At 52.7% G+C, this 22,697-nt stretch overlaps 8 protein-coding genes across 8 annotated transcripts; 1 reads left to right on the top strand and 7 right to left on the bottom strand.

Moving 5' to 3' along the window:
• Positions 1-2,393: 2,393 nt before the first annotated feature.
• QC763_0065380 (uncharacterized protein) lies at positions 2,394-3,656 on the bottom strand (the record flags this gene model as incomplete). Its single annotated transcript, XM_062905910.1, has 1 exon — positions 2,394-3,656. One exon carries the CDS (start codon positions 3,654-3,656, stop codon positions 2,394-2,396), a length of 1,263 nt encoding a protein of 420 aa, XP_062765685.1.
• A 998-nt stretch (positions 3,657-4,654) lies between these two features.
• QC763_403630 (uncharacterized protein) lies at positions 4,655-6,400 on the bottom strand (the record flags this gene model as incomplete). The annotated part of the gene is made up of 1 exon (XM_062912002.1): positions 4,655-6,400. The coding sequence occupies one exon, from the start codon at positions 6,398-6,400 to the stop codon at positions 4,655-4,657; it is 1,746 nt and encodes a 581-aa protein (XP_062765684.1).
• Positions 6,401-7,088: 688 nt separating this feature from the next.
• On the bottom strand, positions 7,089-7,922 carry QC763_403635 (uncharacterized protein; the record flags this gene model as incomplete). The annotated part of the gene is made up of 2 exons (XM_062912003.1): positions 7,089-7,735; positions 7,801-7,922. The coding sequence occupies 2 exons, from the start codon at positions 7,920-7,922 to the stop codon at positions 7,183-7,185; spliced, it is 675 nt and encodes a 224-aa protein (XP_062765683.1). The 3' UTR covers positions 7,089-7,182.
• Positions 7,923-8,579: 657 nt separating this feature from the next.
• On the bottom strand, positions 8,580-11,756 carry LMCO1,AO1 (Ascorbate oxidase (AO)-like protein; the record flags this gene model as incomplete). The annotated part of the gene is made up of 2 exons (XM_062912004.1): positions 10,377-11,756; positions 8,580-10,322 (listed from the first exon to the last, which is right to left on the bottom strand). Exons 1-2 carry the CDS (start codon positions 10,839-10,841, stop codon positions 8,580-8,582), a joined length of 2,208 nt encoding a protein of 735 aa, XP_062765682.1. The 5' UTR covers positions 10,842-11,756.
• QC763_403650 (uncharacterized protein) lies at positions 11,475-14,541 on the top strand (the record flags this gene model as incomplete). The annotated part of the gene is made up of 3 exons (XM_062912005.1): positions 11,475-12,720; positions 12,773-13,018; positions 13,074-14,541. The coding sequence occupies exons 1-3, from the start codon at positions 12,044-12,046 to the stop codon at positions 14,539-14,541; spliced, it is 2,391 nt and encodes a 796-aa protein (XP_062765681.1). The 5' UTR covers positions 11,475-12,043.
• A 24-nt stretch (positions 14,542-14,565) lies between these two features.
• QC763_403655 (uncharacterized protein) lies at positions 14,566-15,052 on the bottom strand (the record flags this gene model as incomplete). Its single annotated transcript, XM_062912006.1, has 2 exons — positions 14,566-14,644; positions 14,848-15,052. The coding sequence occupies 2 exons, from the start codon at positions 15,050-15,052 to the stop codon at positions 14,634-14,636; spliced, it is 216 nt and encodes a 71-aa protein (XP_062765680.1). The 3' UTR covers positions 14,566-14,633.
• A 38-nt stretch (positions 15,053-15,090) lies between these two features.
• QC763_0065320 (uncharacterized protein) lies at positions 15,091-15,327 on the bottom strand (the record flags this gene model as incomplete). The annotated part of the gene is made up of 1 exon (XM_062905909.1): positions 15,091-15,327. The coding sequence occupies one exon, from the start codon at positions 15,325-15,327 to the stop codon at positions 15,091-15,093; it is 237 nt and encodes a 78-aa protein (XP_062765679.1).
• A 264-nt stretch (positions 15,328-15,591) lies between these two features.
• Positions 15,592-18,125, bottom strand: QC763_403660 (uncharacterized protein). Its single transcript, XM_062912007.1, has 3 exons — positions 17,719-18,125; positions 16,241-17,665; positions 15,592-16,163 (listed from the first exon to the last, which is right to left on the bottom strand). The coding sequence occupies exons 2-3, from the start codon at positions 16,747-16,749 to the stop codon at positions 15,854-15,856; spliced, it is 819 nt and encodes a 272-aa protein (XP_062765678.1). The 5' UTR covers positions 16,750-17,665; positions 17,719-18,125; the 3' UTR covers positions 15,592-15,853.
• Positions 18,126-22,697: the final 4,572 nt, after the last annotated feature.

The following is a 22,697-nucleotide window of genomic DNA, read 5'->3' as shown; positions in this document are numbered from 1 at the left end:
AATTGTCGAGGCGGCATCTTTTCGGATACACCACCCACGTCAGTCCCGTCAGTGCGTTTCTTTGATCGTGTGTCCCACAGCGTCTTCGGGGTCGTTTCTTCCCTATTCGGACGATCCCCCACTCAATAGAAAGTTGCCGGCCACGACGGCGGCGAACCACAGGGCTGGGAATGGTGAGGGTGGTGATGGTGTCGCTCCGGGGGATTCCGGCAGCCCCCACGAAACAAAACGTTACCAAATCTCGAAAGCTCATGGCTTTCTCTGATTGGTGACAGTCTGGTGACGCAGCCAATCCCGAGAGCTTGATTAGCTGCGGGGAAGCTTCGATCACACCCAAGCTACTGCGGCCAGGGGATGCACTGCATGGACTGTGGGAGACATTGCAGTTCGCACCAGGCCATTTTGAACCTTCTTTGAGGTCCATCTCACGATTTTCCCAGAGAAAAGCGGCTGATCCAAGGGTGTTTTCCAAGACAATTCTCGGTCAACAGGGCGCCTGGGGAACAAAGACACCCCAAGTCATCTCCCGCTTCTCCGGAAACCGGCCTCAGCCTGGCTTCCTATTCGTTGTGGTCATGCGACCTCGACCTCCAAGCCATCACCCAAACGCCCACACCTTCCGGGGAAACTTGCCACCCCAAGGCAGTCCTGACCTTTGAGTTTCAGTATATAGCTCGGTAGCCCCCAACTGCGTAGCTAGGCTGCACTTCTTTTCTTTCTCTTCCCTACCATCATTGCTCCAGTCCTGCCATCTGCTCAAACATCAAGACAAACATAATCTCTGTTCAGCATCGCAGCCTCGAGCTAGTACCCTTGCAAACACCTCCATAATGTCTGCCTACCAACCTCGCTGCTGCCAGTGCGGAGCTATGCTCGTCATCAGCAACTCCTGTGTCCACTGCCAGCACCCCCAATGCGGCGAGTGCGTCTAAGCGCCAGTCACCTCGATACAGTCATCTTCCCTGGTGGAAGCCTTGACATGAGGACAGCGCTCTCAATGCGCCTCTTTCTTACTACACCCTACACCACTCGCCCCTCGCCAGCCAGGAGTCACATTATGGGACAGCCCCGTGACCTCCATCTCACCAACACCTCACCGAAACCTTTTCACATCATACCTCTCCCCTCGATATCTTTGCCCACTTCATCCCCTCTTGAAAACCAGAGGAGGATGACATCACCAACCGCTAGTCACTAGGGCTACACTAGCGGCATAAAACCTACTAGTGTCCTGGTGGAGAAGGGATTTATTTCTCGTCGATTAAGTACTCGAGCGATGCTACTTGCGTTGAAAAGGGGAAGGGAATAGGGTTGATTGTTGGCTTGGAGGGAATGGTTTGAGGACTTATTTGATACCCGCTATTTTTGTTCCGATTTGTGTTGATTTTGGTTAAGGAAGCCAGCGGTGACGGAAACAGGACGTTGGGAAGTACTTTTTCAAGGAAGTTTATGTTTGTGTATCATGAGTAGAATGGACTAATTGATGAACTTTTCTCGAATATATTGGTCTGAATGCACCTATTTAACATAAGATACATGGGAGCATGGAGACGAATTTACAACTCTAATCCAGATGCTCTGGCCAGTCGCACGAACCGGGTAATGTGCCATTGTCATACTCTGTAGGTTGAATAAACATTTTTCGCTTAGGCCTTGGCCAATGTTTACGTTCCCCCCTCAACAGGAAGAGCAGGTCCAACTCATTCCCATATAGCCAACAGACAGACTGTATACGTATAGCAGTCAGGGATTGGGGAAGGAAATCATTAAACAAACGCTACAAGCAAATTGGGAATCCATGAACCATAAATAAAGAGACAATATACCTACCTGCCTAGGGTAGTCATGAGTTTGACGACTAGCGTGTTATTCAACTGCATCCACACTCTGATGCAATTTTTGAGGCCAACAAGGTGGCAGAGAAACCACTAACATAGTTGGGACGGATGCTACCCACCAAATCTGTAGAAGATCTTTATATCTCAATGTTCTCAACACAGTTTCGCCCCCCGCCCCCCTTTCAATTTTAGCATCACACCCTAGGTAACACGATGTTGCATTTTCTTTTCTTGATAACCCCAGTCTTCTCTGTTCATAATCCAAGCTCGTTTATGTGAAACCATAGCTTCTTTGAGTCTTGAGTCTTATACGACCATAGATGGATAAATATAGTATGACGTATGTGATCTCGCCTAAGGAGTCGCGACAAGAACACATGCCCAGAGTAGTGGAAACAGGTCCGTTGTGATTTTTATACACAGCATACAGGGCAACATTTATAATGTAAACACATGTCTTCATTATCCATTCCCAATTTTCCAACCCAGTACCTAACCAAGACACTAAATCGTACAGGACGCTATGCTACCACACCCATGCCCCCCTTGGTTTGCTTACTCCCGAACGAAAACACCAGCCATACCCATACCAGTACCAATGCACATGCTCACAACACCAACCTCACCACCCGTCCTCTGGAGACCATGCATGAGCGTGCTGACCATTCTCGCACCAGTAGCACCAAGAGGATGACCCAGCGCGATAGCACCGCCATCAGGGTTGACCTTGCCAGCCGCCAACTCCTTCTCCAACCCCAACTCCCTCACACAGTACAGCGCCTGGGAAGCAAACGCCTCGTTAATCTCCCACCGATCAACATCCTCACTCTTCAACCCAAGCTGGTTCAACAACTTAGGAATCGCAATCGCAGGCCCAATCCCCATCTCATCCGGTTTGCACCCCGCAACAGCACTAGCAACAAACTTGCCCATAATCTGCCCCGTCAACCCAAGCTCAGTAGCGGTACTCCGTCTCATCAACAGCGCCGCCGCAGCCCCATCGCTAACCTGGCTGGAATTCCCCGCCGTGCTCCTCCCATCAGGCTTGAACGCCGGCTTCAGCTTCGCCAGCTTGTCAAGCGTGACCCCCTCCCTGATCCCGTCATCCTTTGTCACAGTCACCCTCTGCTCCTCCCCAACTTTATTCCCCTGCTTATCCACCTCTTGGAACCTGGTGTGGACAGGAACAACCTCCTTGTCAAACCACCCCTCCTTCACCGCGCGGGCAGCACGAGCATGGGACTCCACAGCCAGGGCATCCTGATCTTCCCTCGAGACGTTATACCTCTCGGCAACATTCTCACTCGTGATCCCCATGCTCATCACGCAATCCCTCGCCTCTTTGACGGGACTCTCCTTCAATTCAGGCCAGACATCAACTGGAATCGCCCTCGTGCCGTAGTTCCTTGTCATGCTCTCCATACCGGCTCCAATACCAACACTGATCATCTCGGTCTTGATCTGGCTTGCAACCAAGGTGATCGCCTGGAGCGACGAGGCACAAGCCCGGTTGGCGGTGTAAAGGGAGGTGGAGCTCGTGTCAAAACCGGGGGTGTGGTTGAGCGCCATGCGGGCAGCCTTAGACCCGCCGAGCTCGTTGAGGACCACGCCGACGGCGACATCCTCGATGAGTTTCGGGTCGAGATTGGGGTTGGCGTCGAGGGTGGCTTTGAGGACGGTGGACAGCAACTCTTCGGGGTAGGCGTCTTTCAGGCCGCCCTTGTAGGACCTGGTGATGGGGGTGCGGAGGGCAGAGAGGATGACCACGTCGGTGGGGGCTTTGGTGAGGACGGATTTGAGGCCGCGGGGGAGGGACATTTTGGCGGTTGTTTTTTTCTGAGATGTGGCTTCGTGGGTGGTGGTAAAAAAGGCAGACCGGTATAGGAGGGGGTTGTGAGTTCGGCAGTTGTGTTGGTGAGTGAAGAGATCGGAACGCTACACCAAGACGACAGACAGCAGGCAGCTACAGACAAACGGACGGACGTGGAGGGTATCGTTCAGATAAAACCAAAAAGAAAAGAAGAAAAAAGGAGGCAAAAGTAAGAAACCGGAAACAAAACAAAAGTAAATAAAAGTAATCGGGTTTTCTCGCGGCCGCGAAACCGGGGACGTGGATTCCACACCAGACCTCAACCGCCCACCATGTCCCCCGGCAACTGGGCGTGCTGGGGACGCAGCTGGGGAAAATCGCAAACCCGGGAGGCAAATTCGGGCACTGCGGGCAGCGGACTGGGGGTGGGCGGCACTCAATTTCGGCATGCGGGGTCCCCACACCCATAAATCTTTCACCGGGAGATGGATCACGAGGCGCCTGCAAACTGGAGCCATCCCCGGGATGGGTTCCGAACACTTGTCATTGACGTTGCAAGAGATCCGGCTCGGTCCGGCCATAGTGTGCATATCTTCTCCGAGCCGGGCCTTTGGTGACAGAAACAATGCTAGTATATATGTTCCATATTACCCTGCTTGCAATCCTATCCCACCCCATTCTTGACCCTTTTTCACCTGAACGAAAACGCCCAGTCATCAAGATATCTACACCTCAGCAATGATGGCACTTTTGATCATATCCAAACGTAGAATAATCCAACACATGCAAGAAGCAAGGGCTGCAAAGCCCGGCCATAATCATGACCCCATGAATGAACCACCACACCCGACCGCAATCAAAAGCAATCTGTGCCCATCTTATGTCAAGAAGCTCCAACTCCATAAAAGCAAAGGTCCCCAGAAGCAAATAGAGACAAGATCCTCCTAGGCCAATTTCTTCCATTGCTGCGACGGCCCCTCGCACCCATCCTCTTTCATCCCATTTCTCAAGCCGACTCCTGGCTGTACTGTATCCCCAGCCCAACCCTTCCATCTCTCAACTTTTTGCTTTTGACACCACCGACGGCATAGACATCCATAGTCCGCTCAAGCTCACCAAGCTTCCTCTTCCCACCCCCGGCCAAAGCACCACCGCTCTTATTCAATGGCCCAAACAGCTTCGCCTGAAGCTTCGCGCTCTTATCCGCCGCGGCTGGCGTCCCATCTCGTGAGTTTTGTACCGAAGCCGCAACCTCGAAGCTCTCCCTCGGATCCCACCTCAACATCTCCGACGCGGCCTGGCTGGCCTGACTCTCATAAATCTCCTCCTCTTCCACCTCCTCCCCATCTTGTACCCTCTGTGACCCGCGAGACCGCTGCGAGCTGACAGACGCACGGGGGGCAAATGGTGCCGCAGTAGTAATGGACCTCAGTGCTTGCCGTGCCAACTCCTCGTTATCATCCGCCGAGATCGTCGACTCCCTACTCCTGCGTTGCTCACGCTCAGCACTCTTGGGTGCGGTGGGAGTGTGGGCCAAAAATCGAGGAAATCGCTGTGGTGGTTCGGTCTGGGGAACTAGATCGACTGATGGTAATAATCCTCCGTTATCACCGCGAAATCGCACCGGCGTGGTAGGGAGGGAAGACATGGACTGTACGTTTCGAGTGTGCTTAGGTCCTACGGCGGCCCGTGGGCGGTGACCAGTGATTGGCGTCGATGGCGCGCTGTTGTTATCCTGGCTGAGTGCTTCAAGCAGATCGGCCAAATTGTGACCACGGCCCCGATGATGGACCTCCTTCTGTGCTGACCTAGGCGTTTGTCGCGGTGTAGCCCGCTGCTGTTGAGGGCTCTGCACCTGTGTGACCTTGGGCGTCAGAGCCCCATGGAACATACCCCCAGGACTACAGAGGATATGAAAGTGTTCACGGTTCTCCCGGATGCGGTTGAGCATGACCTCCCGATCTTCCTGTAAGCTGGTAATCTGGTCGGCGCGCTCTTCCAAAACCTTCCTGGCGCCCCTAAGCCGCTGGTTGAGCGCCTTGTTTTCCTCTACCAACTCCTTGTACATCTCCTCGAGCTTCATGTACCGCGCCTGTGCGGTTTCGGTCGCTGTGCTGATTTCGCGCCGGGCTTGCCGAGCTGATTCGGCCTTTTGCAAAACGTCCACCTCCCGTCTGGTGAGCTCGTGCTCGACTTGCGCTCGGTTCGCATCTTCTTGGGCCTGGAATGTGAGCAGCACGTTCTGCATGCGGTGGTGGGCTGCCTGCATCTTGACCTGAGCGTGTTCGGCCACCAGGCTCTGGAGCATGGAACGAAGGGTCTCGGGGGATGCCTCTGAAATTTGTTCCTGCGTCGGTGTCATGTATCCAGGCACGCCATCTTCTCTCTTGACTGCTGCCAGGCCGGTTTCTGGGGGCGAGACGATGCCAGTGAGCTGTGAAGATCCATTGAAGGCCTGGACGTTGAAGGGAGCGGCAGCGGCGACGCCAGGTACTTGTGAGGAGGGGGGTGGGGTGAGAGACGAGGGAATAACGGCGGGTACGGCAAGATCGTCGGTGCTGTCAGATTGGAAAGACGCTGTAGTGTGGTTCAGCGGGGAGTTGGGCATCTCGGTAGCCGGGATGCTCTGCTGCGACATGGGGATGACTGTATCGTCGTCGAGGGGCGTGCTAGGTCCATCGACCATGAGGCGATCTTCATAGGGAATGCCATTCACCATGATCTGCGAGGACTGGTCCGAGTCCGACGCCATGTTTTGTTTGTTTGTTTGTGGGGTAGTTCAGTCAACCGGTCGGTCGGTCGAGTGTTTGGAAGCGGCGATTGCAATCGATACGTCTGGCCGCTCACAAATTTGCTAGGTAGACAGCCAGGCAGCGAAGCGGACGACAAAATAATAACGAGCGAACTGTAGAGGAATGAGGGGTGCTGGTGCAAATGAGCCGGCTCGTCTGCGACCGGGGGCGTTTGTGGTTGTGGTTGATGTGAGACTGAGTTGGAGGTGCAGCTTGGGCTTGGTTCTTCTGAGAATCCACTGGGACACGTCACTCGGACCTGGTTCGCTGCGGTACTTGATATTCACGACAGCCAAGTGACACGACGACGCGACGGCGATGGTCAATTGAACGAAGCTCTCCGGGGCGGGCAGTGGGCAGCGTGTTGACAGCGGGCCGGCTGGAGGAGGGACGTGAGAGAGGGTTGGTTGAGGTGTGTTTTGGAGGGCTGTCGGTGGAATCGACGGCGCTTGGGTGGAGGAGCACGGTGGATGCTTCTGCCGTTGCCCTGTGAATGAGGGTGGAATGGAAAATTAGAAGGGGTTGGCCTGTGTCACTAAGCCGAAAACGTGATTACTGCCATCCGATACCGCCTTTGAGCCCGCCGACGACTCCAACAAAGAAGCCTGGCCAAGCTTGCATTCCAAGGCAGGGCAGTGCGGAGAAGCTGTGCTAACATGCAGTTTCGTCTTGATTCAATTCCTCCCTTTGGAGTTTAAACGCATAATTACTATCCAAACTAATTCACAGGTACCAACACCCTCTAGGCAACAAAAGCCATCCCCGCCGCAACACCAGCCACAACTCCCATCATCACCACCCCCGTCGGCGCCGCACCCGCAGTCGAAACCGAAGTACTACTGCCACTGCTGCTGCTCCTCTCACCCTCAGCATCACCCCCATCCTGCGCCCCCTCAGCACCCGCCCCCTCAGTACTCTCCACAACCTCTTCCACCGTCCTCGTCACAGCACTCCCATCAGCACTAGTCGAAACAGTAACCAACGTCGTCGGCTTCGGTGCCTCCGTCTCCTCCTCCTCATTTCCAACAGCCCCCGTCTCAACCGGCACCTCACTCTTCTTCGTAGTCGTCGCCTCCACACCCGTCGTCGCAGTCTTCACCTCCGTCGTCGGCTTCGCAACCACACTAGTAGTAGTCGGCTCAGCGTTGAACCCAGTCCAGAACCTCGGCTTGTACTCCTCTGTCCCTGCATAGTTCCCACAACCAGGGACGTTGGTCTTTGGGGGTGCGCGGCCGCCGCCGCAGTCGAGGATTTCGCAGATTTCGCCTGTGTCGGGGAGGTACCAGAGGAGGGAGCTAAATGGGAATGTTAGATTGGGGGGGAATAGGTAGCCAGGGGGCGGGGAAAGGGCAGGGCATACCTGTACACCAACGTATCCTGCGTCATGTAGGGGACCTTGGTAGAGACGCAGCCTCCGATGTCAGTTTTGGCTGCTGCGCCGAGGGCGAGGGCCAGGATGGGGAGGAGGGTTTGGTGGTGCATTTTGAAGGTGAGCGAGTGTAGACTGTATGTTCAGTGTAAAACGAGTGATTGTGTGTGAGTGATGTGTAAAAGAGTGTAATGTCACGATGGACAGATTGATCAAAGCACACCAAAGAAAAGAGTGACGATGGTGGTGAGTGAAAGAGGAGAGAAAGAGAGAGAGAGAAAGGAAAAGGATGGGATTTTAAAAAGAAGAACGATGATGCTTTGACATCATCTCATCTCGAAACTCCCGTATCCCGTATGCAGGGAACTTGTGTTTTCCGGGGTAGGCTGGTGGGAGATTTCCTGGGATGAGGCTAGACCGTCTTGGGACTTGTCAGCTGAAAGGGGTGATACAAGGACATCTCCGTTTGATGCTTGGATTTTGAGAAGGCCAATGTGTGATTTGTTTGATCTTTTAATGTCTTTTATATTGTGTTTTTATGTCGAGAATTACAAAATTAAAAAATGCCTCCTGTGGTATGTGTAAAACCTCGAGAAGATATCCAGCCAACCGCACCACGCACCTGACTTTATCCAACTTCAACCCGCCAACAATATCTATAAACAACCCGCAAGCCAGACGCTCTTGCTTCCATACCGGCCCCCAATCTATATCATATATAACCTACCTTATTTTACCTTCCCTTTTGTGCACAGTCCCTCGAGAAACTCTTAGTAGACCCTGATCCTCTCCTTCTTCTCCACGGGCCTACACTGATTCGTCCCATTAAAATACTGGTACAGCCTCGGCGCATGTGTCGAATTCCCATACACGCTCCCCCCATAAGTCATATACCCCGAAATCGCCGTCGGCGGCAGCTTCCGAATCTGCTCCGCATCCCCCATCGTCCAAACCGACTGCATCCCCATCATCATGTGCGAAAGAATATGGCAGTGAATCATCCAGACCCCCGCGTCCGTAATCTTGAGCCTCCATGCCCTCCACCCAGCCGGCTCACCAACACCGACCTGCTCGCCATATCGGTACAGCATCGTCGTGTCCCGCCTGACAGCTTTGTAACCCGTCTGCTCAAGCTTCTTGTTATTCGCCTCGGCATCGTACTTGCCGGGGCCGGAGCCGATATCATAGTAATGCTTGGAGTGAGCGTGGAAGGGGTGGGTTTCGACGATGCCGCCGAGTTCAGAGCCCGTGTTTTGGAAGACGATCTCGATGACTTCGCCGAGCTTGCAGGGGAAGGACTTTGTCTTGGGGTCCCAGCCCCAGTTGGATTGGGCGGCTTCCCAGTTGGGGAGGGCGGCGTCGCCGTGCTGGTAGATGTCGACGAGCAAGGGGCTGGTGTAGGTGTGCTCGGTCCAGGAAACGTGAGCCAGCTCCCAGACGACCTTGCCGGTGGCGTTTTCTTGCTTTTGCTCGGCGTCGATGATGATGCGGCGGGTGACTTCAGAGGCGGAAGGGGCTTCGTTCTGCTCAGGGAAGAGGGAGGTGAAGGTGTATTCCATCCAGTTGGTGGGATCTCTTGGCAAGTCGAGGACCTTATTGGCCGGGGCTGTGGGGATGGGCGTGGATTGGTCGTACCGGACCACGCCGTAGCCAGTGTAGGGCTCGGGACGCTCGAGGGTCTCGAACTGGAGGTAAAAGGTGGATTTGTTCCCGTTTTTCTCGAGCTCTTCGATGGTCTTGGCCTTGAAGAGGACGTCGAAGCGCTGTCCGGCGCCTATGTTGAGGCGGTCGGTCTTGACGGGGGCGTTGTACTCGCTGCCGTCGACTTGGATGATCGTGAGGTCGTCGTGGTCCTCGAGGCCCATGGTAAGAAAAGAAAGGCCATTGGCGCCGATGAAGCGGAAGCGGTAGGTCTTGCCAGGCTCGACGTCAATGACGGGGAGGGTACAGCCGGCGGTGATTTGGACTTGAGATTGGTTGGAGTCATCACTGCTAGTATCATCAGACTTGGAGTCACAGCCCTTGCTGTCGCTCTGGTCATCATAATCACCGCTGTGGTGACGGAAGTTGCCACCGAAACCATCAGGACGACCACCGAGGCGACCACCGAAGAAACCTCTGCCTCCGCCGGACGGGCCAATGGAGGCTTGTTGGCCGGTGGCAACGCCCTTTCCATTGAGAAGAACGCCGTGGATTTCACCAGCCCATTTGAAAGGGCCTTTAGTAACATCGCTCATCATCTCTTGATCTGACTTTTGGAAGAAGTCCTGGAAGTGAAGGATGCGCTCGTCATCATAGTGGTAAGGCGAGCTTCCACAGTCGTCAACGATCAAGGGGCCTGTACAGCTGATGGCCTGTATATCGACGTGGGAGTGGTAGAAGTAAGTGCCGGCGTCATCATTGTTGGTTGCAATCTCATAGTCGAAGAAGTGCCCTGGAGGAATGGGCCACTGAGAGGCGAGAGGCGTTCCATCAGCGAAGGGGGCCATTCTCTGTGTCAGGCCATGCCAATGCTTGTATCTTGGTCAGCGTATGCTCACCAGGGAGGGGAACTACCAGAGATTCACCATGGTCAGATTTTGGTCAGGCATATCATTGTAAACCCTGATCCAACTGCTCGTCCCAGGCAGGATGTGAAGAGCGGGGCCTGGAGACGTTCCGTTGACGAGGATATCTGTTCGACTCTCGCATGACAGTGGCACCTGAGCCTCTGTGACTCTGAGAATATGATCTGGGTGGAAGTTGTGATCGTGAGTGACCATCTCAGCCAAGGCGGCCTGAAGCCAGCTCCCTAACCAGAGGGAGGATATTGTGGCTGTTTTCATGGTGTTGCTTCTGAGGCTATACGGTGCTTGCGGCTGTGCGGGTATTTCGTGTAAATGTGAGAAGAATGTCAAATGTCTGAGGTGGTTATTGATGACCTGAAGCTGGTACAGTATTCTCGAACTGCGAGACTTCTCAAGCACATATATACACTGGCTGTCGCCACGACCTCCAACCACTTCCAAACATACTCTTTGAACTCCTGCCATCCCTCTACCATTCGCCAGATCATCAACGGCTGCCTGATAGCCGTGATATCGTTCTTGGCCACTCACATTTCCGCGGCGGTGCCCGCACTAGACGTTCAACAAGAGAAGCCAGCCGTCCGATGAACACCAGGACAGGACCGACAGGCTGGAACATCAACGACTTCTCCTCGGCCGGTGGACGATGGCCGGTGAACGGCGCCGTTTGGACCGCAGCATTGATGGACAATTGCCAGCCGCTGCTGATGGACGCCTGTGCTGGCTCAACATTGGGACGTGATTGACTCGACGGTCACGACCACTGACCAGCCACAAGCGGTGCAAAAAGCCGTTCACTGGCTAGCGGACAAGTCGGCCATCTGTCCAACCTTTGAGTGTCCAGCATTTGTCACCCAGGGCCCAAAGATGCAAGGCGGGCACAGTGACAACCGAACACTGGCAGATGTTGTTGACTGTGGTGTGACAGATACACCATGGTGACAGACATGGCGAGCAGTTTGCGCCGTGATGGAAGCGGCGTCAGAGAAGAAATTCCCGATCGATCGGGGTCGGACATTTCGCTTGCGCTAAGTCCAGGGGCTGGGTTAGGGTTGCCGCCCTGCCTCCTCCAACTTCCAAGAAGCACCCAAGAACCCAAGAAGGCTTCCTGCCTCCGAAGCCAAAAACGTTGCGTAGAAAATACTCCGACTGGCAGAGAAAGTGAGAGGTGACTGGGTGGCTGTTCCTGGCGGCTCCAAATCACACGGACCAGACCAGACCAGACCAGACGACGGTTCGTCCCACCAGTCTTCTCAACTTTAACCTCTCAGACAATCTTTGTCATGTTCTGCCAACCCACCGCCCAAAATGGTCCAACATGGTCGCCCGAGAGAGTCCCTGATTCGAATCGCTTCATGAATCGTGCAGGGGGCCTATTGCCTATGCTCGGGGATGAATGCATCCAAGCAGCCTGAATTCGACAGCCTTCAGCATACCTATCATCCTCTGCTCCAATCACCGCTCGCTCCTCCTGACGTCACCTCAGCTATTTGCGCCGCAACATCTGCCACATGGCTTTCAGTTGGATACATGCAACTCTAACCTGTGACACCTTCAGTCTCCCTCCTCCGACCTGTTAAATTCCCCTATGTAACATCAAGCAGTATACCCTATACCGACTTGTCTCTGTCCGTCTACACCCAGCACTAACAACGCAAGCTCCCGTCATGGAGCCGGCCCATCACCAACACCAGCAATCTGGCGACCCAAGTCCACGGAAGTCGGCCTCCGTAACCCCCCAAACTTTGACCTCGACCCAGCTGCACGCGCTCTTGGACATCCTCACCCATCACGAGACATATACAGAGGTCGAAAGCTTCAAGCACCCTGCCACCATTTCAGGGTATGGATATCCCTTTGCCCAACGCACTAAGAATGACAGCACTAGCGCACCGACATATGCCACCGACTCGTCGTCACCTTTACTAGCCGGAGTGCTCCGGACCATCGTTTTGTCATTTCCGGGAATTCGGGATCTGCCGCCAGAGTTTTGGCACCAAAAGTTTCAAGGCATCTTGGAAAAGCTTGCAGAGGCGAATCTTTCCGAGAGCTACGACAAGGGGTCGCTGGGTGCTAGGAAGACTTTGGCCACTGCTGCGTCGTCGATTCACGAAGTGGTTTCCCGGGGGATACTCGGAGGTCTTGAACAAGGAGAGAAGAGAGATCTCAAGGGCAACTATGACCGATCACAAGCGGAGGTTCTTGAGCGGGCATGGGAGGATGCTGTGCATGAGTTGCTGTATGGGAATCTGATTGATGAACTGTTTCGCTGCGCTGCTGAGCAGAAGAGTCTGGAGGAACACTCGTCTGGTGTTCAAGCTGCAGTGGACTACATCATTATCCAGTGAGTCCTATCTTTGAGGTATTTCGAAGCCATTATTAATAGGGGTTTCTAGTCTGGCAACACTGCTACATCATGTCTTCGTCCTGACCCCTGAGGGACCATATCTGCTCAAACTCATGGAAAATGTGCATAAGTTGCTACCTTATTCCATGGTTAAGCAGACTCTGCGCATAGGAAATGCCGCCACCATGATTCACGGCATGATGCGACTTTTGCTGGCCAAAGTGGGCGTCGGTGCACTTTCTAACTGGGTTGGACTCACCCAAGATGCGGATGATGGCATGAATCTGTTACAAAAGTATGCCTCTTTTGCCCTTATCCTGTCTCGATTGTCACAATAGCTGACTCTCTAGGATCATCTCAATGGTTCTCTCTTGGGATAACACCGAGTCAAGAAAAACCATTGACAAGATTGAAAAGACCAGAGGTCAACTTGCCTTGTCCAAGTGCCAACTTGATGCGATCAAAGTTCATGTTGACAAACCAAGGGAGGAGCACGACGAGGCCCGCAATCACAGCATAAGCACCCCAGAAACAATGGTGGTGACTATTCTAAGGAGGTCCAATCCTAGTTTGCTGAAGAACCTCACAGAAGAACAACACGCCCAGTATCTTGAATACTTCTCTACGTTGCTCATGATCAGAGACCGCGAGGAAATTCCAAATGTACTCTGCCGTCAGCAACCAGATCTTTTAACCAAAGCAGTCAGGGATCTTGTGGCTGCGTTTGAGCCGTTTATTCGCGTCCTGCATGAACACGTTGATCTGCGGGAGCATGTAGCGGCTGTTGAGGGATTCATTGGCGATTTTATCAACATCGGCAAGGCGAAACCAAAGAACGGGAACGGCTTCCTCAGCAGCTGGACCAGTGGTTCCCCCAAAAACGATACTGAGGCCCGGACGCCGTCAGTGGAGGATTATGTCATTCTTCTACGAAGAAACAGGCAGTTGTTGTACAATTTCCTGCATCAAGTGGCCAGCCAGTGCCCCTATCTCACCAACGACTTTCGAGTATGGTGTAACAGCACTATCAAAGTGTTTCAGCAGCACCAGCGACCGCCATCAGAACATGAGCAATCAACAAAGTCACCAGACTCGTCAAAATCAAGGAAACGTCCTGGAGGTGCAGGCGCAGTGAGTAGTAACCTCCAGCACCTCTTTAGCTCCCTGCCTTCTTCGACAAGAGAACGCATCCTTCCCAGCATCAACGCGCATGCGTCATATCTCTCTTCTTTGGAGGATCTTTCGAGAAAACGGATGCAGACAATCTTGGATAATTTACCACCGGACGACCCACCTTCTTTTCCGCGACCGACTTCTTCCTTGAGCAACAGTGGGTGGTCAACGCCGCTGTCTTGGGGGTGGTCAGGCGGCGGTGGTGATTCCCGGAAACCAAGCCCGCCACCCACAACAACAACAACAACAACAACAGGGAACACAATGCCGTTGAAACAGTCTTATGCCGGACCGGGAATGTTTCTCTCGAGATGGCAGCAATTGTTAGATGATACGGTTATTGGACCCGCAACGTTGGATGGGAAGTTGAGGAGTGGGAGGGATGTCAAAGGGCAGTTGGCGATGGGGAAAACAGGGGTGATGAAAGAGGGAGGGCTGGATCCAGCGAAGTTGGTGAGGATGGCGGAGGAGGAGGCGCCGAGGGCTCCGGATGTCAAGGTGGTGGTTGAGGCTTTGGGTGGGGAGTTTAAAGGGTTGGTGGGGGATATTTTGAAGGAGAATGGGAGGTTTGCGGTTGGGGTTGATAGGGTTGGGGAGAGACATGATTGTGGGAGGGTGAGGCATAGGGATAGAGTAGAGGTTTAGAGGTTGGGTAGAGATACTGAGGGCTTCTTCTTTGATATTTCTCTCTGTTTGACATGTCATTGATTCTTGCCGCTGACTACGCAAGCTCAAATCTAATCATTATCTAGATTCCAGGTGGTTAATAAGGGTTTTTTCTCGCAAAGCCGACAGCTCGTTACATCTCACACCTCACACATCCATCTCGGCCCAGGACTGGATCCACCCCCTATTGCTGGCCTCATACAACTTCATCTCGACCTCGTCCTCGCCCCGAAGGAACCTGTTGGGCTGGAAAAACTTCCATCTGGGTCTCGGTTTCGAACTCACCCTCGACGGCACAAAGAGGCTCGTATAAGTCCTTGCGAGCTGAGAAATTTGGAGCGCAGCGCCAGATATGCAGGTGCAAGAGGTAGCGGCCCGCAGCGGGTTTACCGTGCGAGACGAACTTGGTGAGGTCGAGGTGGATGGTGACGGTTGAGTCCTCCTCCGTGTTGTGGGAGATGCGGATGACGCCGCCTCCGTCTTGAAGCATGTGCTTGAGGATGGACAAATGGGCCTACGAAATACGAGTTACATTTGTAGGGGGTTCCCGGGGATCAAGGTGTGTATAGCTAGGTACCCGGTGGTGGACCTGGCCCCAAGCCTGGTTTTTGGGCAATGTCTTAAGAGCTTGGAGGGGCCATCAACCCCGATGTTGAGGTAGGTGACATATAAGACTACGTGAAGGGTGCAACAGGTTATTGGGTTGCCATCCTCAACCAGCTTCCGGATTCGAGTATTCTCCGGCCCGATTGAGTGCTTTTCCATGATGTCGGAAACCTTGGCAATCTCCTCTTGTGAAATGAGCCGGTCGCCAGGATAGTAGAGAAGCCAGTCTCCTCAGTGCCCAAGATGAAGTAGAACAACGATGGGCTCTCGGGGACGTGATGCGATCTGTTTGTTCTACGAAGGGCCCTGGGCGGGGGTCGAATGTTGCAAACGGAATGCAGCCAGCCCGGCGGAAAAAAAGAAGCGCCACTGACCGGTGGTCATTGGACATTTTGTCAGGTGTCAGGACGGAACTGGCAAGGATAACAGATATATTCGTGTTATTAGATAAGATACCTTATGCTTCAGGCCAACCGTCTCTCTAAGGTAGCTACCTAGCAGCTAAGTACCTTAGGCTTCCAATTAAATAGGATAGTGTGTCCCGCCTGCTCCTTCCCTCTGATTTCAACACCAAGCTCCATTCGCCCCGCTACCCATGTGAGCTCAAATTGTCATCAGTCTTTCTCTGTTTCGGTTGCGAATTTTGTCTCGCTGCAACTTGCTGGGGCGGATCAGCAGACGACAGTCACAATACCATATTGCCGTGTTGTCGAACCATCTGAGTTTTTGTCCCCTCGTTTCCAAGCCCGCCATTGGGGTGAAGCGCATACGATGTCTCAAGCACCGAGCTCTTGCGAACTTGAGCACCAAGATGACGGGTCGCAATCACGGTCATGATGAAGAATATCAGAGCGAGGCCAAGCTGCAAAACGATGAGGGTCAACCACACCCAGCGCACCTGCACAAATGTTTGCACCTCAGGGACAGTGCCAACCACCGGGAAAGCATTATCCGCCCCATCGGTCGAATTGATATCAGATCTGATAGAGCGAAGGCTGGAAAAGCGTTGTCAACCAGTTTGATACTTCAACAGACTATCTGTCTGAAGGAACAGAGGAGGCTCGTCACATACCCATTGGTTATGCTTACCGCCAAATTGGTGGCCACATTTTGCAGCCTCTGTCGTTGGATTTCGGTATCCCAGGTCTGCAACCGATTTTCGACTGTTCCAAAGTCATCGGTTCTGTATCCGTATATGGCATCAGCAAGCGTTGGGGTGGTTGCGACATTTCCCACCAGAATCTTCACCGCACCACCATCCCAGGCCCAGATACCAGCTGAATCATGGGTGATGGCCGGGCTCAGGAGTGTCGAACTCCGCACATCTGCGGTAAAGTTTGAACCCTGAGCTGTCGGAAGGCTGCCCTTGAGTGTGAGCACCCTTTGGTTGGGGTTTCTCCCGTTCTGCTGACACTGTGTCTTCTGTGCCCCTCCACTGACCAGTCTTGGTATTGTACAGTTGATTGCTATCACACCGTGGTCTGAAGGCCCAACCACGTCATGCGACGACAGAGTCACTGTGCGTGCAGTTCCATTGTCAACACGGACCGAGTATCTGTTGACGCAGGCGTAGTAAGCCATCTCGAAGGCCTGCCAGTTCCAAGGGTTCGAGCCTGTTGAGTTGCCGTCAGTGTATGTGACGTTGCCAGCGTTAGACCAGACAACCTTGTATCCGGCCACCCATGCAGCGGCAAGGGTCTTATCTTCGGCGAAGGCAATAGATCGAATGAGACGCGAGCTGTACAATGTGAAGGACACTGGGACAACGAAGTACTCGTCTTCCTCATCAAGGAAGGACACATTGTAGGCCAGGGTTCCGTTAAGCAGGAGGGGGTTCTTGTCAATCGTATTATCCCAAGTTGTCCAGTCACGGGAGGTAGAAAAGGGGACCTGCCCGACCCGTATTCGATCCGTAATGTTGGCTACCTTGGAACAAAGCGACAAGCTTTCAAATTCAGGGAATTCACAGGTTCCGCTGGGGCATACCGGAACCACCTTACTGATCAGTGAACCTGACGGATGCACAAGGCCGGCCGAAACAAAGCTGGTGATGTCGAGCGATCGTGGCCCAGCCAGACCAACACGGCTGCGATAGTTCTGGACAGCCGGAATGGTAGCGTTTGGGGTGTCCGGGCGTGGGGGTGGAGATACCAAACGACTTGGATACTCGATGAGAAGCTGGGTGACAGGCGTTGTGACAATGCCCACAATGGATATCACCGCACCAACCACAGTTAACTGCCTCCTTTGAGCAACCTCAGCAGCAAGACCGACCCGGAGACGCCACAACTCGCCTTATCAAAAACATCGAAATCAGTTATGGGATGCTCTTGATCGAACCAATTCCACTTTCTCTGGCTGATACACTCCACCACGGGGCTCATGAAAGCTGCTTTAGCTAGGGTGGTGAAGAAGGAAAGAAAGGTGTTGAGGGTGATGTGGAATGAAAGCTTGGGAAGTGGGTGATTGTCATATGTCTTCAGGACACTGATGATGACTGGGGGTATGTTGTAAGCATTTGTGCTGTGACCCTTCTGGAGTTGCACCCACTGAAGAGAGATCCAAGACTGACCACTAGACAGAGAAGCTCAAATATCCAGAATTTTACGAGTTCACCTCGAGGTCTTGGTGGGCAACCGGTGAATTGGTCCTCTGTACCGAGATGATCCTGACTGGCGGGCTGATGAGTATCAATGCCCGTCTTCTTCTCATTGAGGGCTGTCCCCATGGATTCTTGGGATGGAGATAATTCCGGGGAAGCTTGGGCCTGAAATCCTGCGGTTTCCATGATTTGTCGGTCTTTATTGAATATCCGGCAGGAGCAGGTTTGGAATGCCAATATGCCGAAATCAACACAAGAGTTGAGCATCCCTGCAGAGGTGGATTTAAAACCTGAAAGCCGTTGGTCTCTTTATGCATCACATATCTCGAACCACATAAACTTGGCGTCAAGCATACTCGAGTGCGGGTAACTAAAGTGGCCTCGAACTGCCTCACAAGGCGCACTTACTATCCTGGATCCAGCCCCACTCAATTTATATTGCAGCTGCAATGCTTGTGAGTGTGGAGCTTGGTCGCCGGATGTTTTGACCCAGCTGTCCCACAGACGGCTATAGTGTTCGGAAAGAGATAACAGGCCGGTATCTCGATACAACCACGGGCCACTGGCATTGGTCGGGATATGTACGAGACGCAGCACCCCAGATCGTCAAACCTGATAAGCACGCCACCCACAGTCATGGTTTTTTCCCAGCTTTTCGATCTACCGGCATGTTTTAATTGCGACAAGGCATATTGACAATCCGTGTCGGAATCGCGTTGTAACGCCCCATTGCTTTTATCTATCAAGATCAACCTATGGGGGGATGGGTGACCTTGGTGACAGGCCTACATATCTACTTTAGGCGATGGTTGCACCGCAGGTAGCCTCTTAACCAAGATTTGGTAGGTATGATTACGCCCACTAGGCCAGGCAGGCGCTCTAAATTCTAGAGGCAATCACGAGACCTAAGTATATACGTATAAACATGACCCTGGTACGCCTTATTAGCTATGTTCATACGCCGCAAACCCTCTCTGTCAGGTCCCATTAACACTTACCTCCGTGTGAACCTTACACATCGGCTTTTTCTGGGACTGCTGCATCGTCATCGCATCTATCCGAAAAACCTGCAGTAGTGCTCGCTATCACCCGTCATGCCGCGTATGCGGCGATTGTTCTGGCACTAATTCTGCCCAGCGCCCTTGCCACCTTGACCACAACAACGGCCACTCCAGCTACCCAGACGCAGAGGCAACACAACTTTCCCGGGAGTCCGTACGGCGTGTATAGTCCTCGTGACTGTGTGGCAAATTCGAGCTACACCTGGGCAGAGACATGCTCTTGGAGAGGAGGCCGGAGAGGTATCGACCCCGATGCTGCCTGGTTGCGATGCACCATCTACACAGATCAGGTGAAATGGCCAAGAAAAGCCACCATCTGTGAGGACTACAGAGAGTGCTGCGCCAAGAGTCCCTCCTGCAGTCCAATAACACCCGGGTGCATGAGGTTGATAATCTGCGAATTCCACTTTTTCGCTCCGATGTGCTCTTCCACTTCGGTGTATCAGTGGCTGCCGACACGGAGTCAGACATGGACGGAGTTTGGGGAGGGTGTCACGACCGCTTCGATTGATAGATTTGGGGGTGGCGTTGTGGGCACTGATGGTGGTAATGGTGGTGTGTCTCGGAGCGTGGTTCTGAGTGCTGGGTACCGGAGCTTCAAGACGTCTACGACTGCGTCCACTACATCCACTGGGAGGAAGAGCGGCCCACCAGGGATCGGTGTAGCTCAGGAGACATTGCTGCAGGGAGCTCAACCGTTGTGGAACCCGAATTCCAGGAGGCAAGATGGCTATGCAATTTATTACGACAACTGTTCTCGCCTACCGACCTCGGGAGCAGCAGATTCTTAGGCCATACTATCTCTGTTGACCCGGTTCAAGGATTCAACACACTGAGAATACCCTTCTTACTCTGAGGTATCTGCATACACTGTGCCCAAGAGAGAATACCTGTACCAGCTAAGCGTTGCCGCTATGACTTACCCAATAACGGTGTTCTTTTGCGGTGAGTGATCAAGACTGGAACATAAATATCTTTACAGAAGGGTGAAGATTTTGAAACTGTTTATCACGTCAAAATACAGATTACAATGCAGATCCAGAACTTCCAGGTCTAAATCTTGGAGAGGCCAAGCTTTCAGAATTCACAGACCATACCACGTTATCGCAACCACTTGAACGATTGCAATGTTGTCTTGTATTTGCTACCTTCTCCCTATTCTTGCGTCAATAATACGCAAATTGCCTGTCTGTCTGCTTTACTTTGTCGAACTTCAAAAGAGAGGTCGACCCACCGCGTTGCTCTTCACCAAGCTTCAGCCAAGACAACTCACCTGTCTGCACCTCCTTCAAAAGGTCAGTTTTCAAACTTGTCGGCTGGTTGCATTCGTATCATGGCATCAACAAGTTCGGAACTAAGAGGCTTGAACTGCCTCCCTCTTGAGATTCCACTCATGATTTATCGTTATATGTGGAAACCAGCATCGGTCGGCTTCGACCCACGGGGGTCGAGAAGGGCAGCCGATCACAGGTACGGAGGAAAACCACCCGTTACCATCAGCATCAACATTGAAGCACGGAAAAGAGACTTTGAGATATTATCAGGCATTCTCGTATCTATACAGTGGCGATCTTGGCTCCCCAAGACTTTTTCAAGGCTGGATCAACCCATACATTGACACTCTGCATATCACCAGGATTGCAGTCACGTTCATGAAGTCATTGCAGTTCCATACTCTCCGGGAGCCCCTCCTTTTGGTCATCGTTGAGCCTCCAGACTATCCTACCACAGGCATGTATCTGTCCACTTTAGAGGGCCTTCGTTCAAGATGTTACCCCGAGCTCTCCTCACTTGTCAAGGTGATGGACTTCCTGACTACACAGGGATCATACCGTGTCTGCAGGACGACCATCGAACAGACACTTGCCCTTATCAAGTGGGAAAACGCCGGGTTTCAAGCAGCCATCAGGGGCCACCGTGAAGAAACCCGGACATCCCGCCTGCACCCTGACGATGTCGACATCCTGAACGGCATCTGTCGGACTTGGGAATGGCAGTATGACCCACCGTCCAGCCATATGATTACAAGCCCACGGTCATCCACTATATCTCCAGAAGATGCAGCCTACATGCCAAATCCCAACCTCCAATCGAACCTGCGTCTTCCCGCGGCGGTATCCCACTTTTTCGACGGCCATGCCTCAGACCATTTCAGACAACACTGTGTAATGGTTTTGACAATGACCCTCCCACTTCGATTCAACACAACAAAGAAGAACGGTGGGAATTTCTCAAGGTTATTCCTTGGTGGAAGGAATTTTCGCATGAGGAAGTGGTCAATATGGCGTTTGATAACATGTTCCATTTCAGACCCGTGGATGGAAGCCCACCGCCGGGTCAGAGTGGCTCATTCGAGGAGGCCATAGAAATGTTTCAGCCCCCTCCCTCAAGGTTTGGGCCAGTTAGACGTGGACAGTTCCCCGCTAGCGGTAAGGTGGTACATCGGGGTTGCGCACCTAACTTTTGCTTTCCACCTGGGGAAGCCGGACGGGAACTGGAAGATGATGAGGGGATGGAAGACTGTCACTTTGAGAAGAACATGAGTTACTTTCAGGGCCGGGACGGGTTCGTACACACGGTAGAAGGGACGTGGCATGAGGTTTTGAAGGAGGACGAAGAGTAGTCGGTCAATGTTGATACTTGTGTGGTACCTAGATTTCAGGGTCTACATTAATTTGCGAGAGGAATGTGTAGATGGTGGTTAATAACTTGCTATACTACAGTCTATATGGGAATCTTCAAGTAAGTCTGGTATCGTTATAAATACCTAGTAACGTGCTTGTGGATCGTGGTGGTGGCATTGTACTTTTGATGTGGTAGTAGTGGTGATGGTGGTGATAGTGGTAGCTTCTAGCCCTGGGCAAATGGACAGGGTCATATATGGGGATGCACAGGAAGTGAAAGGGGGGTGCACAAGTAGAATTTGATTGCCCCCCTACCGACGAGAAAATCGTGCAGCGGGTAGTTGCAACTACAAGATCCTGAAACAGCCCACGAGGGTACCGATCTTCGGTTGGCATCTACTGTATTGACATCTGCCCCTCTCTCGACCAGTAAGTAGCCTTGCCAACTTTGAACTCAACCCGGAAACATGAATTGCGACCCGCAAAAGTGGTGTAAGCGAATCACCATTCCGTTCATCGACGGGGGCACCAGCATCGAGCAAATCTTCCAGTACATACAGTCTCTACTCCGGTATAAGAGATCCTAGTTGCAATGGGCGAGACAGAACCGATTCGTTGCCGAAAGGTCCGCTAGTATGCTGCAGAATTCCGTCCACTTTGGCACCGTGTTCGGCCATTAGTCGTATCATCTCCGGTTTGTAGGTGAGGAGTACCGCTGTTATTCCGTCTTTGCGTCGATGGTTGACATCTACACCGGTGTTCAACACCAACTTTACCAGCTCCGGTTGCACCCTGAGGCAGTAGCGGGCGACAACATGAAGCTGTTGCCAATCATGGACGTGTCAGAGACGCAATCTGGCAGACAAGAGGGGAAATAAGCGAAGCTAAAAGAAATAACATACCAGAGTGCTACCATACTCGCCGATGTTATAAAGCTCGGCGCCAGATTCAAGGAGTAACTTGATTTACTCGAAGTGGAGGGCCTCTTCCTCACCAACACAAAGGTTAGAAGCTGTTCCATAAATAGGTGTTTGTCCCATCTTGTTCTGCTAAAGCTAGCCAGTTCCCTCGTTGAGAGAGTCATTACCATGGGCGTCTCTTGACTTCAACATCATCTCCACCAGCCGAAGAAGCCCGGTATTGACGGCCACTGTCAACGCGCCAGGAGAGGATTTAGACCAGCGATAAGCTTCGTACCATACTGGATAGTTATTCTGGACCCTGTAGCAAATCGCACTGAGC

The sequence above is a fragment of the Podospora pseudopauciseta genome, chromosome 4 (genome assembly GCF_035222475.1).
Source record: "Podospora pseudopauciseta strain CBS 411.78 chromosome 4, whole genome shotgun sequence".
In the NCBI taxonomy this organism is placed as follows: domain Eukaryota; kingdom Fungi; phylum Ascomycota; class Sordariomycetes; order Sordariales; family Podosporaceae; genus Podospora; species Podospora pseudopauciseta.
The sequence above is the reverse complement of the archived record's forward strand: the minus strand, read 5'-3'. Positions and strand labels throughout refer to the sequence as shown.